Raw genomic sequence first — 17,873 nt, forward strand, 5'->3', positions numbered from 1 at the left:
CTCAGAATTACAGCTCATCTCCAGACAGCCCTACACCCCACTCCCCATCAGTGCTGAGGGGGACCTGGCAACCTTAATGAAAAATCACTATGGAAGCTGACAGTTTGAGCAAAGGAACTTTGCGAGGAACAAACCAGGGGCGTAAACTAGGGGGCGGAGTGAGGCCCAAGCCCCACCCCTAGATTTCCTGGAGGGTCAGCGCTCCCCCGCGGGCTGCCAGGTAGCATCAGGAAACGGCTTAGGCTTAAGCTGTGCAGTCTCATCCTATCTCCACTCTGCTTTCTCTCTCTGGGACATTTCCTTGCCACCCAGGAACCACGGCCTTACCTTAATTTTTCCTTGAGATCTTTGGAAGTTCTTCCTGAAGCCCCAACTCTCAACCTCTGGATCATCAGAACAGACAACATACTGGAAGTTAAGATGATTTTGGCATTCTGAAACTTGTGTCAGTCTTTTTGGGCAACTCCCTATTTATACAAATATTGAACACAAAAAACGTTATGGTCACTGTTCCCAAGCGGTGTGAAAAGTACGCAGACGGAGAGTGATTTCAGCAAAGTGTACTTTATTCGATCAGGAACAAGACGACTTTGGCCGGCTCGCAGGCCAGCTTATATCCCCCGAGAAACCGCCACCCAAAACACACCCCTACTTCCCTATAGGTTATTTACAGTGGCCGAGAGTCCCATAGGCTCTCGGCCGGGAACCTAGCCCCCTGATTGGAGTGGACTAGGATCCGCATAGTCCATTGTCTCTTGGAGCAAAGCTCTGCGTTTGTCTCTGGACTTGTCTGGACTGGATACATTACATGGTGCAATTACTTTTACATCTCTTACCAGGTCTTGGGCTTTACTTAGGACCAAATCCAGGATCGCCTCCCCCCTGGTAGGTTCTGTGACCATCTTCTCCATAGCACAGTCATTAAGAGTGTCTAGAAACTCAATCTCTTTTTCCTGACTTGAACACATATTGACCCAGTCAATGTGTGGGTAGTTTAAAGCACCTATTATGACACAGTTATTTTGTCTAGCCGCTATCTTTAATTCATTCATCATTTTATAATCCTCCTCTACCTTTTGATCTGGTGAGCAATAACAGATTCCCAATATGAAGCTTCCTTTTGGGCCCACTATTTTGACCCATAGCATTTCCCCAAGTGAATCCAATTCTCTTACCTTCTCAGTCTTACAGGACTGTATATCTTCTCTGACATACAGAGCCACCCCACCTCCAACCCTTCCCCCCATCCTTCCGATATAGTTTATAACCAGGAATTACCATATCCCACTGATTTTCCTCATCCCACCACGTTTCAGAAATACCCACAAAGTCTATCTCCCCCCCCACACACATACACCAAGCATTCCAACTTCCTGATTTTACCTTGGACACGTCTAGCATTTGTATATAAAAGGTAAAGGTTCCCTTGCTCGAAAGCCAGTCGAGTCCGACTCTAGGGTTGCGGTGCTCATCTCCGTTTCAAAGCCGAAGAGCCAGCGCTGTCCGAAGACGTTTCCGTGGTCATGTGGCCGGCATGACTAAACACCAAGGCGCACGGAACGCTGTTCCCTTCCCACCGAAGTGGTACCTATTTATCTACTTGCAATTTCTTGCTTTTGAACTGCTAGGTTGGCAGGAGCTGGAGCCAGAGACGGGAGCTCACTCCGTCATGTGGCAACTCAGGTCTCGAACTGCTGAATTACTGACCTTCCACAGCCTGCAGTTCAGCGTCTTAACCACTTGAGCCACCTCAGATCCAGCATTTGTATATACACATCTATAATTTCTCAGGCATTTTAGGACCGCAACCGTCCTCCTGCTGCCTCGAGACCTTGCCAGGCAGTCCATATTGTTTGCCACCGTCTCAGTGGACAACTCTAACCCATTTCCCTGTAGAAAAGTAACAGCTACCCCTTCATCTCTTTGAGATGAGCCATCCCGAACCAGAGACTTTTCATCTCCTGTCAGCTTCCCCCCCAATATTCAGTTTAAAAACTGCTCTGTCACCTTTTTTGATTTTATATATTTTATATAAGTTCATAACATTTCCCCCCTCACAGAGTTTCTTTGAGATTCAGACTATTATGAGTGAAACAAAAATTTCATTTTTTAAAACCACATGATTAATTGCTGACGGCATATTGTTTTTGGAAATATAAAGCATTTCATATTTAAATAATTTAATATAGACTAAGCGTAAGCCTGGAGCTGCGGTGGCTCAAGTGGTTAAGACGCTGAACTGCAGGCTGTGGAAGGTCAGTAGTTCAGCAGTTCAAGACCCGAGTTGCCGCATGACAGAGTGAGCTCTCGTCTCTACTTCCAGCTCCTGCCAACCTAGCAGTTCGAAAACAAGGAATTGCAAGTAGATAAATAGGTTCCACTTTGGTGGGAAGGTAACAGCGTTCCGTGCGCCTTGGTGTTTAGTCATGCCGGCCACATGACCACGGAAACGTCTTCGGACAGCGCTGGCTCTTCGGCTTTGAAATGGAGATGAGCAACGCAACCCTAGAGTCGGATTCGACTGGCTTTCGAGCAAGGGAACCTTTACCTTTACTTTAAGCGTAAGCCTGTACCAGATTTAGCCTGTGTCGCTCCCCCCCCCCCGATATTAAGAAGTCTTTGCCCCTGGAGCAGACTTAATTCTCTTCCCTCCCACCATTTTTCGGCTCAAATCTCCTTTTCCCAAGCTGATTTGCTGCCCACAGGGGACAAGATAGGAAGTCTCCAGATCTGTTCTTCTTCTGTGGAAGTGAGGGGAAAGTGTAATGTCGCCAGCGCTCCAGTCCCAATTACACCCAGTTCCCTGCTGCTTTTCAACAGAATAAAAAAAGACAGGAGACTGTGCTGTCTCCCCCCCCCCCGTGACATCTGATTTGACCCAGTCCCAGTGGTTTTCTGTGGGATCAGAACGACTGAGAATGCCCATCTTAACAATTGTGCTGAGATGATCTTGCCCACAATACAGAAAAGAATCAGGTGCCCTGATGGCCATTGTTTTCACACTTCATTTTGGACATAACCTTTTACTGGTTAGTAAGGAACCAGAAGCATAGCATCAGCTGATTTAGACATGACAATTTTTTAAAAAGGGCTGTACATTGCATGTACAGCTCCTGCCAACCTAGCAGTTCAAAAGCAAGAAATTGCAAGTAGATAAATAGGTACCACTTCGGTGGGAAGGGAACAGCGTTCCGTGCGCCTTGCCAGCTACATGACCACAGAAACGTCTTCGGACAGTGCTGGCCCTTCGGCTTTGAAACGGAGATGAGCCCCGCAACCCTAGAGTCGGACTCGACTGGCTTTCGAGCAAGGGAACCTTTACCTTTTTTACATTGCATGAAATGTCATTACTTTAGGCTGCAACTCTAACACCCGCCTGCTTGAAGTATTTACTTCGGGGTAAGCATGCCTAAGATCAAACTGCGCATCTGATTTCTGGCACTGGGGTCTGCAGGTAATGTATTGTCCCTGTGTTTATAAATAGCTGTGGATGAAGAAGTCTGGAGTCTGGGTCAGCTCAGAGCCCTTGTGCAAAGGGTTAATTTTTGTCCTCACTATCCGGCATGGATATGATCCCCACGCCAAGCTCAGCTTGGTCAATAGCAGAAAGGGGTGGATCTAAAAGGGAGAGGAAAGTGAGAGGGAGAGAGAGCGCTTGTGTGCGTGCATGCATTTCCCTCTGCGGCATCCAAGCTGTTTGGTGCCTTACTTGAAGCAATCTTTCCCATGCTCTGTAGAATTCAGGAGGCTGAGCACTCTCTACCGATGGCTGAAAAGGGACTTCTGTGGGTCGCAGACTTTGCCAAGCCTCTCCCAGCAGGTTTCTTTTAAGGCCTATTTGTGCTCTTCGAAAGGATGGACAAATAGTATCCCCCTCCCAATAAAACCTACACATTTTCCCCCACCAAAACGAATCTCTGGAGAGTGAAAAGGATGGATATCGTGAACGATAGCCTCTTTGACATCAACACCAACGATTCGGATCTCCTGTGTAAGCTCATCTCTGAAAAAGATCCTTTCTTCTGCCGGAATCGCGTTCGGCTTTTTAAAGGTAGGTGCCTCCTCCTTCTTCTTTTTAAAGAAAAAAAATCAACCCGTTTCATCAGGAGCTCTTTTACAGAACACATTTATCAGGGATTCTGAGTCGAGCTCTGCGAAAACTAATGCTTGTTGATAAATCCTGATGAGAGAGGGAGAGAGAGAAGCCAGAAATTTGTGTTCTATCCTTCTAATTAAAATTACAGAAGAGTGTGGAAATTTGCTAGGAAACTGCACAGTGCAAGGACAGAAAATGAGAGAGTACGGTAAAACAACAACTTCTCATTTTAAAACAACAACAGCACAAGCACACTCTCACGCCTCTTTTAAGAACACCATAACGAAGGAATTAACATGGGCATGTGATACCATAGGTGTCAAACACATTGTTAGATTAGATGAGATCTTGCCTTATTCTCTCCTAGTTTGAATCAGACTCCTAGGTAGTAAAAACAGTGAGTCGCAAACTTTCTAATATGGAAATGTTATGGTAAGTTGTAAATAGATAGCTCTGAGCAAAGTCTTGGGATGCCGAGCGGACTGTGCTTTCGAAAGAACGCACGGTGTGTGTTCTGTGTCGATGACAGTCAGGTGCAGGATCCGCTACGGAGGCAACCAGCCCAAATACAGATCAGATCCGTAGTTTACAGCAGCCTAGCTATTAGGGCTCATTAAATCCCTGTTTAATTGCTTTTCACTTATGGGAACTGAGAGACTCTCAATTTTATGAGAACTCTCATTGCTCTTTTAGGGCAGAGTTCCACGTTTAGCAGTAAAAATGGGGTTTTTCCAACCCTGTCCAAAACAGACGCTCGGGGTGGGGTGGGGTGGGGTGGGGGGAGGTGCAAGGGACAGGCAAGAGGGGCGACTGATCCTTTCCCCTTGACCGTCACTTTTCCTCTCCAGCACAACGCTGGCCACTTTTCCTGGTCTGACATGCCTCGGGACCTGGCCAGGAGAAAAGCAGCTAGTGGGAGAAGGGGTGAAGCGTGCCCCTTCTGCCCCACAGCTTCTCCCCCCCCTCCCGCCGCTTTGCAGTATTGACCAGAATTGCAGGTATTTGCCAAACTCGTGGTTGCACCTATAGGTGATGCAGAGCACCTGGGTCCCTGCGATAGTCGTTGAGAAGAGGGAATTTGGACTAGGGTTGCCAGGTCCCCCTAGCTACCAGCGGGGGGTGGGGCTAGGGTTGCCATCTCCAGGTTTAGAAACTCCTGAAGATTCGGGGGGGCTGAGTGGGAAGGTCAGGGACTTCAGTGGGGTACAATGGCCTAGAGCCAGTTTGGTGTTGTGGTTAAATGCGCGGACTCTAATCTGGGAGAACGGGGTTTGATTCCCCACTCCTCCACTTGCACCTGGCTGGATGACCTTGGGCAAGCCATAGTTCTGTCAGAGCTGTCCTTGAAAAAGAGCAGTTTCTGTCACGAGCTCTCTCAGCCCCACCGACCTCACAGGGTGTCTGTTGTGGGGAGGGGAAGGGAAAGGAGTTTGTAAGCCGCTCTGAGACACCTTTGGGTAGTGAAGGGTGGGGTATAAATCCAATCTCTTCCTCTTCCTCTTCCTCTTCCTCTTCCTCTTCTTCTTCCTCTTCTGTCAGTCCACCCTCTAAGGCGTCCCTTTTCTCCAGGGGCACTGATCTCTGGACTCTGGAGATAAGCAGTAATTCCACACAATTCCCAGGCGCCACCTGGCATCAATGCTCCCTCTAAGCTGCGGAGTCTTGTGAGCAAAAATTCTACTTTGTGAGCTCCTGGCATTAAAGTTGTGAGCAAACAATGTGGTTACTGCCTAAGTTAGTTTGCTCTGGAGCCATCCTTCCCGAGTGGAGACAAGAATGTGTGAGCCAGAGGCGAAAAAACTGTGAGCTAGCTCACACAAACTCAGCTTCGAGGGAACATTGCCCGGAACCCCTAACTCTGACCGGCACTGCACATCCTGCAGAGCTAAGAAGCATTTCACCCCCCAAAACGTGCCGTTATCACACATCCGTATCACCCCCCCCCCAAAGCCCTGCCAGCTGCGTCTGACCACTCCAAGCTGAAGCCAAATAGACCTTGTTAAGATCTCCCGCTGCCTCTTCCAACTATGACTGTTTCCCATGTCATTTTCAGATTTAGACCAGACAGTCCGGATCCTGCTCTATTCCCTGATATTCCTGCTCAGCGTCTTGGGCAACACGCTGGTCATCATCGTGCTGATCAGGAACAAAAGGATGAGGACCGTCACCAACATCTTCCTGCTCTCCTTGGCCATTAGCGACCTCATGCTCTGTTTCTTCTGCATGCCCTTCACCCTCATCCCCAACCTCCTGCAGGACTTTATTTTCGGCAGCACCGTCTGCAAAATCACCAGTTACTTCATGGGTGAGTCTCTGAACGCCAACCTTACTATCGTCGCCTCTCTGCAAGTGTGTTTCGAACCTTCTGCCTTGGGAGGGGAGGTGGGTCTCCAGGGGTAGAGCATCTGCTTTGCTCATAGAAGGCACTGGGTTCAATCCTGGGCATTTCCAGTTAAAGGATCACAGGCAATGGGTGATGGGAAAAGACTGTTTCACTGTCGGTCCCCCTGGACAGCTGCTACCAGTCGGAGTAGGCGATGCTGAGCTAGTTGGACCATTTTGGGAAGTTCCTTCTTACGCTACTGATCTTCTCACTGAGGTAACCCAGTGAGCTGCCAAGGAACCTTGGGGCCCCCTGAGCAGTTTGAAACCCTCACTCTCTGTCAGTGATCCTCAATGCGGTGAACCTGGGCACACACACACACACCCCGTGCATCAGCCAATGTGCTTCCTGCAACGTGCCTGGTGCCCAGCTTCCTGACCTCTTCCCACATTCCTTCCTGATCCCTGTCAAAGGCTGGTTCTGCATCTGGCGTTCGCGCCACACTTTCTCAACACTGAGGAAAAGGTGCAGCTCAAAACCACATTCAACACCCCCCCCCAGCCAACTCCATACTGACTATAAAGTCACCCTTGAATGGCCATAAATCCAGGGCTCTTTGTGTAGAAAAAGCCCAGCAGGAACTCATTAGCATAATAGGCCACACCCAACACCAGAAATCCATTAGCACATTAGGCCACACCCCCATGTTACCAGAAGTGTGGTCATCCAGCCACACCTACCTTTCCCTTCTTATTCTGTTTACCTTGTTTGCTGTCAAAACCAGGGCTTTTTTTGTAGCAGGAACTCCTTTGCATGTTAGGCCACACCCCTAATGTAGCCAATCCTAATGAGTTCCTGCTGTTGGGTGTGGCCTGTTATGCTAATGAGTTCCTGCTGGGCGTGGCCAACTCGGGAGACAGCCGGAACTCCATTCCTGTGCGTTCCTGCCCAAAAATAGCCCTGCATAAATCTATGCAGAAGGTACCATAAAATCTATGCAGAAGGTACTGATGATCAAAGACAGTGAAAGCAGCATGCAGCCTAGAGGGTACCATAAACTCCGATGAACAAAGGAAGTGAGAGCAGCGTGCAATGCAGAGGGGGATTTCTGTTCCGAGGTGGGTTTGCTAAAACAACGGAGAGAAAAGCCAATGCGGAATTGCCCAACGTTTCTGTTTTCCTCTTTGTTCTCCTTTTGCCTTATTGTCCCTTTCCTACTCTTCCCTCGTCCTCTTCCATGTTCCTTCCATCCTCTTCCTCTCTTGAATCCATCTAATCCCTTTCAAAGACAGCTACGCTTGCAGCCGTCGCTATGTCCACATTTTTATTGATTCCCCCCAGTCCTAGCCACGGATACCTACACCACCAATTTCTCCAGTGTGTATGCTCAGAAGAGAAAGGCATACTGCACAAGCTTGAAGCACTTTACCTTGGAGACAGCCCCCACCCAGAAGAAACAGCTTCTGGGGAATTCTGTAGATGTTTAGGTTTTTTCTTTTTCTTTTTAAATAAACGAACCAAAAGGTTGGCCATCCAACTCCTCCCTTCCCCTCTACACAGCTGGCTTCCTGCCGGGCAAAGGAGGCACTGGGCAAGAATCCCGAGAACAGATCTTGGGCACCGCAACAGACTGGCTGCCCCAGGTGCTGGGTCCAACCACCCAATGTTGAGGGGTCACCAGCAGACGCACCCGTTTCCAAGCTGGTGCCCTCTGCAGACACAGGGGCTGCTCCGAAGCACCTCCTACGCCAATGAAATGGAGAAAAGTCAAGATTGGCTGTTAGAGATGAGTTACGTTGGGGAAGAAGAAGGAGAAGAAGAGGAGGAGGAGGAGATTGGATTTATACCCCGCCCTTCACTACCCAAGGGAGTCTCAGAGCAGCTTACAGACTCCTTTCCCTCCCCCCCTCCCCACAACAGACACCCTGTGAGGTAGAAGAAGAAGATTGGATTTATACCCCACCCTTCACTACCCAAGGGAGTCTCAGAGCAGCTTACAGCCTCCTTTCCCTCCCCCCTCCCCACAACAGACACCCTGTGAGGTAGAAGAAGAAGAGATTGGATTTATACCCCGCCCTTCACTACCCAAGGGAGTCTCAGAGCGGCTTACAAACTCCTTTCCCTTCCCCTCCCCACAACAGACACCCGGTGAGGTCAGCGGGGCTGAGAGAGCTCTGACAGAAACTGCTCTTTTTCAAGAACAGCTCTGACAGAACTATGGCTTGCCCAAGGTCATCCAGCCAGGTGCAAGTGGAGGCGTGGGGAATCAAACCCGGTTCTCCCAGATTAGAGTCCGTGCAGTTAACCCCCACACCAAGTAGGCACCAGGGAACACATCAGCAGGCACCATGGCGCTCAGGGGCACCGGGTTGGGGAACATTGATCTACATCCTGACACGGACAGTGCTGTTCAGCCCTTCTGGGGTGGGTGGTGAGAGCTGCACTCCAGAAGTCAGCGGCAGCCAACACTGAGAAATGTGAATCCTCTAAGGCGATGGCTGGCATGGCCACTGAGATTTCTCTGGCCTGAGCAGCGAGCGTGGCCATTACAATGCAATCCCGGAGAAAGGCACAACACTTGGGAGGCGGAATAACCTATAGTGCTCAGTTGAAGACATGATTTGTGGGAGACAGCTCTGGTAAACGAAAATGGCTCTGAGAAGGATGGCAGTAATTAATAAATGGAGTTCAGTTGTTTAACACGAGCTCATATGGAACCATTAAGCCTTGTGTACATCTATCAATTTGTACGTTGCTGCCCTGTCCAGAGTCTTGCTTTGCCGTTAAGTTGTTGAAGGAAGAGCTGCCGGTTTCAATCAGTCCTTCCCCCCACACACCGCAGTCTGTGCCCACCTACTTGAAAGTAAGGCCTATTATGCAAAACGGGGCTTACTTTCAAACAAACATGCGTAGCGTCAGCTTGTCTGTCAATTTAGCCCATTGACCTGACCTTCAATCAAGTCCCCGGAATACACAGAAAACCAGAGGACAGGATACTTGGCTCTTCTCAAAATAGCTGGTGATCGACGGTCTCTCCCCCCCCTCCCGCTGTTGCTAGTAGGTTTTGTGGAAGAGAAGATCCCATAATGTTCTTTCAAAGCACTTCAGTCCTGTTGTTACGGGATAAAAAGGTCAACCTGTATCCTCTAATCTAATGTACCTCCCAGTTACCAGTATCCAATAATGTGCATTAGATTGAAATTCCTACCAGAATTAATAAAGATCGACATGGTCATTATAGTTAGAGGACTCCAGGAAAGAGAAGCAAGGGGGGTTATGACAAAGATGTATAAAATTATGTATAGTGTGGAGAGAGGCAGGGAAAATAAGAGTGGAGAGACTGATGTCTGTATCTTAAAACTTGGGGGTCGCCAAGGGAAATCAGTTGGCACGGCAGTAGGTTTGGAACAGAGAAAATGAAGTCCTGTTTCGACCAATTCATAGCATTCCCTATCACAAGAAGGGAGAATAGACATACCTTTTAGAAAAGCTTAGGAAAAAATGGATGGAAGATTAGCCGTGATAATCAAGTGGAGCCTCCATTTATTGTTGCAGTATACCCTTGTAAACCAGATGGTACGGAGATGAAAAACACAGCTGTGGAGTCTTGTGAGCAAAAATTCTACTTTGCGAGCTGCTGGCATTAAAGTCATGAACGTGCGATTTGGCTACTGTCTAAATTAGTTTGCGCTGGAGCCCTCCTTCTTGAGCTAAGGCAAAAACGTGTGAGCCAGAGGCTAAAAGAACTGTGAGCTAGCTCACACTAACAGCTTAGAGGGAACACTGGCCGCTGCTGAGAACAGAATACTGGTCCAAATGAACCTTCACTTCCACCCAGCAGGCCTCTCATTATTCGAATAATGAATTTTCTGACCATCCTATCACAGTCTTCTTGTGGGTCACCAGCAGGAGGGGTGTGTGTGTGTGTGTGTGGGGGCTGCTAGATCCTGGTTGGGAAACGCCTGAGAACAGGGACCTCAGTGGAGATGTGATGCCACAGAGTCCACCCTCCAAAGGATCCATTTTCTCCAGGGGAACTGATCTCCGTAGTCTGGAGATGCCTTGTAAACATAGCAGATGGTCTCTCTTTCCAGGGGTCATTTCGTAGAAAAAGAGGTGCAGGGGCTCATTAGCATAACTTATTAGCATAACTTATTTGCATATGCCACACCCCCTGACATCACCGGAAGTGTGTCAGAAGGCAACACCCACGGCTCAGGCTCCACTGGACTGTTTTGGATTGCTAGCTATTGGGGGGAGGGGGGGATGTGCAGGTCTGTCCTCGCAGAGGAGGGAGAGCTTGTACCGGAATAACACTTGGTCTTAAAGGTGCCACTGGACTACAGTGGGGGCGGGGGGTGGGGGGGGGGGCTCTGCAACTTACCTGGCTGCTTCTTGCTCTGACTGAGGGCTGCTGGGAGCAGGGGGTGGGGCTTGTTGCATGGGCCCGCCCCCTGGGCTCTTTACTGCCGGAGCTCTGCTCCTGTGCGCTCCTGCAGGAAATGACCCCTGTCTCTTTCTATGGGAGACTTACGATTCGAATAGTTAAAAGGAGGGCTTATGGATGTCTGGATGGTCTTCTGGCTGTTGCTGAAGCTCCAAGACTACAGGTCTCTTGCTGCACAGGAGCAAACTGAGGCAGGCCTGGCTTTGTGGCCCCCCTCAATAGCAACTCAGGCCTGGGGCTGCCAACCTCCAGGTGGTGGCTGGAGATCTCCTGCTATTACAGCCGACCTCCAGGCAACAGAGATCAGTTTACCTGGAGGAAATGGCTGCTTTGGAAGGTGGACTCTAAGGCGTTATACCTAGGGTTGCCAAATGAATTTTGGCCGGGAGCGGGGGGCTCCCGGCCGGCGTCTAACTTGTGTGTGCACGCGTAGTGAGCGTGCATCACCCAGAAGTGACGTCGCACGCTGGGGGGCGGACATGCCGCCATTTGAGGGGAAAACAAAGAGTTTTCCCCTCAAATGGCGTGGCCCCGCCCGCCCTCCGGGTGACGCACGCGTGGGGGTGGGGTTTCCCCCGGGCCCGATTCCGTGCGGGGCGGAAGTCGGGCCTTGAAAACGGGGGGAAATCCGCCCCCTGGGGAAATCCGCCCCCTTTGGGAACCCTAGTTATACCCCGTTGAAACCCCTCCCCCAATCCCCGCCCTCCTTAAGCTCCACCCCCAAAATCTCCGGGTAGTTCCCAACCCAACAACCCTCCTGCTCTGGTAGGCCTGCCCAGGCGGTCTCATTCCAGCCAGTTGAGGCAGCCTCCTCATGTGCCTTCAGATTGTCCCCGGGGCCCATTTGCAAGGCTACCCTGCTCTTCTGAGGTCTTCCCTGAACTCAGACGTGTCGCCCAAGTGCCAGGTGGACGTGCTGTTAAGAGCTTAGGAGATAGACTGGCTTTGAGGAGGAGTGGCAGCGTAATGGGTCTGGGCAGCTGCCAGCGACAGCGGTGGGCCGAAGAACAAAGCGCCTTCTCTGAAGGCAAAGGGCTTCATTGGAGCGAGCGCTGAACCATGTTCTGCCCTAGTAAAACTGGACTTTGTACTCAGCAGATATTCTGCATACCTACTTGCAAAAAAAAAAAGAAAAGAAAGAAGAAGAAAGAGGTTTGCTGCATCCCATTTATGAGCAGTGCACAGTCAGCCAAACGCCAGGCCTGCATGCCAAGCAGGCGGCCTCCGTGAAAACTGCTTGTTCTTCTAAGACGTTGCGTGGCCGGTTGTCTGGTTCTGAATATCTCAATTGCAAATCCACCTCTTAGAGAAGACTGGGCGAGAAATGCCGTGACGTAAATGAATGGCAGAGCTTTCCCGAGCCGTGGGAAGGGGTTTGGGGGAAGGGGTTGCCAACCTCCAGGTGGCACCCAGAGGTAGCCTGCTATCGCAATGGATCCCCCGACAACCGAGAATCTTGGAGAAAAGGGCTGCTTTGGAGGGCGGACTCCATGGCATGGCACCCTGCTGAGGTCCCGCCCTGCCCGAAACGGCACTTTCCCCAGACTCCACCCCCAAATCTCCGGGTATTCCCACAGCCAGAGGTGGGAATCCTGGGGTGTGTGAGGATTTTATCGGGCCAGTATTCTGGGGAATGTGGGTAATGAGGGGTTGGGGGGGGGGGTTTGCAATATTTATTGATAAATATACCAGATGAACAAGAGAAACAGCCGAGTCTTGTCCCACCCCCAAACGAAGAAGAAGAAGAAGAAGAAGAAGAAGAAGAAGAAGAAGAAGAAGAAGAAGAAGAAGAAGAAGAAGAAGAAGAAGAAGAAGAAGAAGAAGAAGAAGAGGAGGAGATTGGATTTATACCCCGCCCTTCACTACCCAAAGGAGTCTCAGAGTGGCTGGCAAACTCCTTTCCCTCCCCCTCCCCACAACAGACACCCTGTGAGGCAGGCGGGGCTGAGAGAGCTCTTGACAGAAACGGCTCTTTTTCAAGAGCAGCTCAGACAGAACTATGGCTTGCCCAAGGTCATCCAGCAGCTGCAAGGGGAGGAGTAGGGAATCAAACCCGGTTCTCCTAGATTAGAGCCCACGCTCCTAACCACTACACCAAACTGCATACCCTTGGAGCTTGCTTGGGGTTGCCAATCCCCAGGTGGGGCCTGGAGATCTCCTAGAATCACAGCTGATCCCCAGATTGCAGAGATCTTTTCCCCTGGAGAAAATGGCTGCTTTGGAAGGGGTGGTGGCGAAACAGCGGCAGAAGCAGAAGCAGCAGCGAAGGGACGGACCCCCGGAACAACAACTGGTCGGAGGTCAGCAGCAGCGCGGCGTCATTGGAGAGATTGGAGCTGGAAGAACGTAATGCCCATCGCCTGCGTGCAGCAAGCCCGACGAGCCAACAGGGGCCGCTGTGGAAGGCAGCTAACTGAAGTCCCCCCCTCTAAGGAAAGAACTGCGCGAAGAGGCATGTGACCGCCCGGAAAAAGACAGAAGGAGAAGCAAGAACATCTGTGGAAAAAAGCCTTCGGAGGGTATCTGATAGGGTTCCCATCCCCCTGAATTTGTGGCCATAGTTAGGATTCTAGAAAGTGTGTGCACACACAATACTCTGTAAGCCACCCAGAGCCCTTCCCATGTAGTAGTAGTAGTAGTAGTGGTAATAATAATAATAATAATTCTAATTCTATGGCATTATTACCCGCGGAGGTCCCAAACCCTGCTTTCCCCAGACTTCAGCCCCCCAAGTGTCCACAAATTTCCCACCCTGGAGCTGGCAACCCTAATGAATGCCACTAAGCTTCCTACCTGACCTTGTAAACCACTGCCTTGAGGTCAGATGGCAAAGGTCAGAGAGGTGTAGGGCTGCCAGCTCTGGGTTGGGAAATGCCTGGAGACTTGGGGTGGGTGGAGCCTGGGGTGGGTGGGTTTTGGGGAGGGGAGGGGCCTCAGCAGGGTGCAATGCCACGGAGACCATCCTCCAAAGCAGCCGTTTTCTCCAAGGGAGCTGGTCTCTGCAGTCTGGAGATCAGCCGTAAAAGCAGGAGGTCTCCAGGCACCACCTGGAGGTTCCCAACCCTACACAGGTGCCCACTAATGTGAACGGATATATTGGAAGCCTTATGGGATCCCTGAGCAGTTTGCCCACTTCCCCCGCACCCTCGGTAGAGCACATGTTTTGCGCGCAGGAGTTCTCTGCCTCAGTCTCCGGCACGTACAGATAAAAGGATCACCAGTAGCTGATATTTGGAGGACTTTGGTCTGCCTGAAAGAAGAAGAAGAAGAGAAGAAGAGATTGGATTTATACCCCGCCCTTCACTCGGAGTCTCAGAGCGGCTTACAAACTCCTTTTGCTTCCCCACAACAGACACCCTTTGAGCAGTGTTCCCTTTAAGCTGAGTTAGTGTGAGCCAGCTCACAAGATTTTAGCCTTCAGCTCACACCTTTTTGTCTCGGCTCAGGAAGGAGGGCTCCAGAGCAAACTAATTTAGGCAGTAGCCAAATCGCACACTCACGACTTTAATGCTAGTCGCTCACAAAGTAGAATTTTTGCTCACAAGACTTTACAGCTTAGAGGGAGTTTCTGTGTTTTTCATCTCCGTACCATCTGGTATAATAATAATAATAATAATAATAATAATACCTTTCGATTTATTGATTGCTCAATCCTGCAGGGCTGCTGGCTCTGAGCGATTTACAGTTACACAGGTTTTCACAAGGGACTAACAATGATAGGAGTAAGGGAGGACAACATATAATTCTTTAAATCGCACACGTTTGCAGCCGATGGGGATTTTGTTCAGCTGTAGGCTTCAGTCGTGTTCCGGGAGGCATTCATTTTGGCTTGGCTTGATGACGTTAGTTCTTCCTGGGCTGCTTTGAGTCGAAGCACCGCACTGCCACCGCCTGGCCGGATTGGCCCATTACAGGCTTCTTGATGCCGAAGAGGTCTTTTTTCCAGGCTTTCGAGCTTCCGAGCTGGACATTCCATTCGCCGGCTAACACCTCCCCTACGGGGGTTTAGTGTGCCCACCCTCTCTAAGGAGTGGTACCCATTTTATATACTCGCCGAAGCTTTCGAACCACTGGATGCACACCCAGTATACAGTATACAAGGGTATACTGCAACAATAAATGGAGGCTCCACTTGATTATCACGGCTAATCTTCCATCAATTTTTCCTAAGCCTTTCTAAAAGGTATGTCGAACTAACTTATGCAGTAGCCAAGTCACTCACTCACAACTTTAATGCCAGTAGCTCACACAGTAGAATTTCTGTTCACAAGACTCCACAGCTTAGAGGGAGCATTGCCTGTAAGGTAGGCGGGGGTGAGAGAGCTCTGACAGAAACTGCTCTTTTTCAAGAACACCTCTGACAGAACTACGGCTTGCCCAAGGTCATCCAGCAGCTGCAAGTGGAGGAGTGGGGGAATCAAACCCGGTTCTCCCAGATTAGAGTCTGCGGCACACTTAACCACGACACCAAACGGCCAGCCGGAAATGACAGCAGTGCAGAAGATGGAGCAGTGGTCTGACTCGGTCCATATCTGCTTCATTAGCCTTCAAACAAGCACTGCAGGAGTGGATGAGTCCCAGCATGACCAGCAGATGGGGCTGCCAACTTCCAGGAGGGCCTCGGAAGATCCCCTGCTTTTACAAGTGATCTTTGGGCGACAGAAATCAGCTCCCCAGAATAAAAGGGCTGCTTCGGAGGGTGGACTCTGTAGCATTTTATCCTGCTGAGGTCCCTCCCCTCCCCTAACCGCGTCCTCTCCAGGCCCCCCCCCGCCCCCCCCCCCCCCCAATCTCCAGGCATTCCCCAACCAGAGCTGGAAACCCTACGAGCAGGACTCAAAAGCAACAACTCTCCACTGTTACTTTTCGCATAATATTTATAGATATAGAATCATAGGATCCTAGAATCACAGAGCTGGAAGGGGCCATACAGGCCATCTAGTCCAACCTCCTGCTCAGTGCATGATCAGCCTAGAGTATCCCTGGCAAGGGTTTGTCCAGCCGCTGCTTGAAGACTGCCAGCGAGGGGGAGCTCACCACCTCCCTAGGCAGCTGATTCCACCGTTGAACAACTCTGACTGTCAAAAAGTGTTTCCTAAGATCCAGCCGGGACCTTCCCGCCCTTCATTTAAACCCATTCTTGTGATTCCTGTCCTCTTCTGCCCACAGGAACAGCTCCCTGCCCTCCTCTAAGTGACAGCCCTTCGAATACTTAAAGAGAGCCATCCTGTCCCCCCTCAGCCTCCGCTTCTCCAGACTGAACATTCCCAAGTCCCTCAGCCTGTCCTCACAGGGTTTCTTGGTCTCCAGGCCCCTGATCATCTTCGTCGCTCTCCTCTGCACCCCCGCTCCATTCTGTCCACATCCTTTTTGAAGTGAGTCCTCCAGAACGGCACACAATACTCCCGGTGTGGCCTGACCAATGCAGTGTACAGCAGGGCTATAACATCTTGCGATTTGGATGTTAGGCCTCTGTTGATACACCCCAAGATCGCATTAGCCTTTTTTTGTTGTTGCAAAAATATACTGCCTCTGCACAACTGGTGGTATCTGCCACAGGGAGTCATCTTCATCCATCGGTGCTCATTAAAGAAATATTGTCTATTCTTTCCGTGCCCTTTGGGAAGCATTATTTGCTATTAGACTAAACATTAAAAGGCTAAGAGAAAAGGTCACCTCTGCATGCAAGAGCCATAATGTGACACACATTAACCCCCTCCTCCTTTCTGAACAAATCAAACTGCTGCGCCCAAATGGTGCAGCCGACGCCTCTTAACACCGAACGCACCTTGTGGTGTTTTGATGCGCCTTCCTGTGGCGGTGCTGTAATTTCCCAGATCAAACCCGTAAGATCACTTTGCGCAGCCTTCAAAGGAATCCATTAGGATTTCTAAAAACATTTTCTGAATGAGCAGACAGTCATGAAACGCATTGATATAGGTATTTATAGATGCCGTTTGGTCCCCCGTCTATGCGTAATTAAAGAATGCCTGACCAATATTAAGCAGCATTTTCCAAACAGAAAGTAACCGGCCTGGAATCTTATCATATCGTTTCTTTCAGTAATGGGCCACCTTCATCAGACCCTGAGAAAAGAGAGCCTTGCATTCTCATTAACACAAGCCCACCGAGCATAAGAACAAAGTTCGAGTCCAATGCCACCTTTAAGAGCAACGCAGTTTCATTCTGGGCATGCGCATGAAAGCTTATGCCCAGAATCAGGGGTCATTTCCTGCAGGAGCGCACAGGAGCGGAGCTCCAGCAGTAAGGAGCCCAGGGGGCAGGCACATGCAACAAGCCCCACCCCTTGCTCCCAGCAGCCTTCAGTCCGGCCATGAGGAGCAAGAAGCAGCCAGGTACGTTGCAGAGGGGCCCCCCTGCCCACCTTCAGGTACAAGCTCTCCCTCCTCTGCGAGGGCAGATCTGCACGTTCTCCCCCCCCCCCAATAGCTAGCAATCCAAAAGAGTCCAGTGGAGCCTGAGCGGTGGGTGTTGCCTTCTGACACACTTCCGGTGATGTCAGGGGGTGTGGCATATGCAAATGAGTTATGCTAATGAGTTGTGCTAATGAGCTCCTGCACCTCTTTTTCTACGAAATGACCCCTGCCCAGAATAAAACTTTGTTAGTCTTAAAGGTGCCACTGGACTCAAACTTTGTTCTGCTGCTTAAGGCCACGGCGGCTACACACTGGAATCCAACTAGGATAAGTCAGGATTTCCGTTTTGACTACAGGGATAACTATAAATACATATTTTAATTACTTACATGTAAGACACCAAATCGATTGTTGCTTCAGTGTGAAGGCTGAATGGACTACAGATACAGTCCTCTACATGCATGCTTAAAATCTGTGGCACTCGCTTCAGGAAAAAAAGACTTATTAACAATTTTGGGTACATAGAAACAGATTTATAGATAGAAGCAGACCAATAAATCAATACTTATGGAATTGGCCCCTTTAATGCTGTTTTAAAACAATTCCCATCTTGGTTATTGACAAGATACT

At 49.9% G+C, this 17,873-nt stretch overlaps 1 protein-coding gene across 1 annotated transcript in view; it reads left to right on the forward strand.

The window, feature by feature from the left end:
- The first annotated feature begins 3,933 nt into the window (after positions 1 to 3,933).
- The window catches only part of CCKAR (cholecystokinin A receptor), a 62,308-nt gene continuing 48,368 nt past the window's right edge, over positions 3,934 to 17,873 (forward strand). Inside the window, exons 1-3 of the mRNA XM_015405558.1 lie at positions 3,934 to 4,033; positions 5,476 to 5,493; positions 6,150 to 6,401. Of these exons, the coding sequence (XP_015261044.1) occupies positions 3,934 to 4,033; positions 5,476 to 5,493; positions 6,150 to 6,401 (370 nt within the window). The remainder of the gene's footprint in view (positions 4,034 to 5,475; positions 5,494 to 6,149; positions 6,402 to 17,873) is intronic.

This window comes from Gekko japonicus, unplaced genomic scaffold (assembly GCF_001447785.1).
Source record: "Gekko japonicus isolate JY-2015 unplaced genomic scaffold, Gekko_japonicus_V1.1 scaffold2656, whole genome shotgun sequence".
In the NCBI taxonomy this organism is placed as follows: Eukaryota; Metazoa; Chordata; class Lepidosauria; order Squamata; family Gekkonidae; genus Gekko; species Gekko japonicus.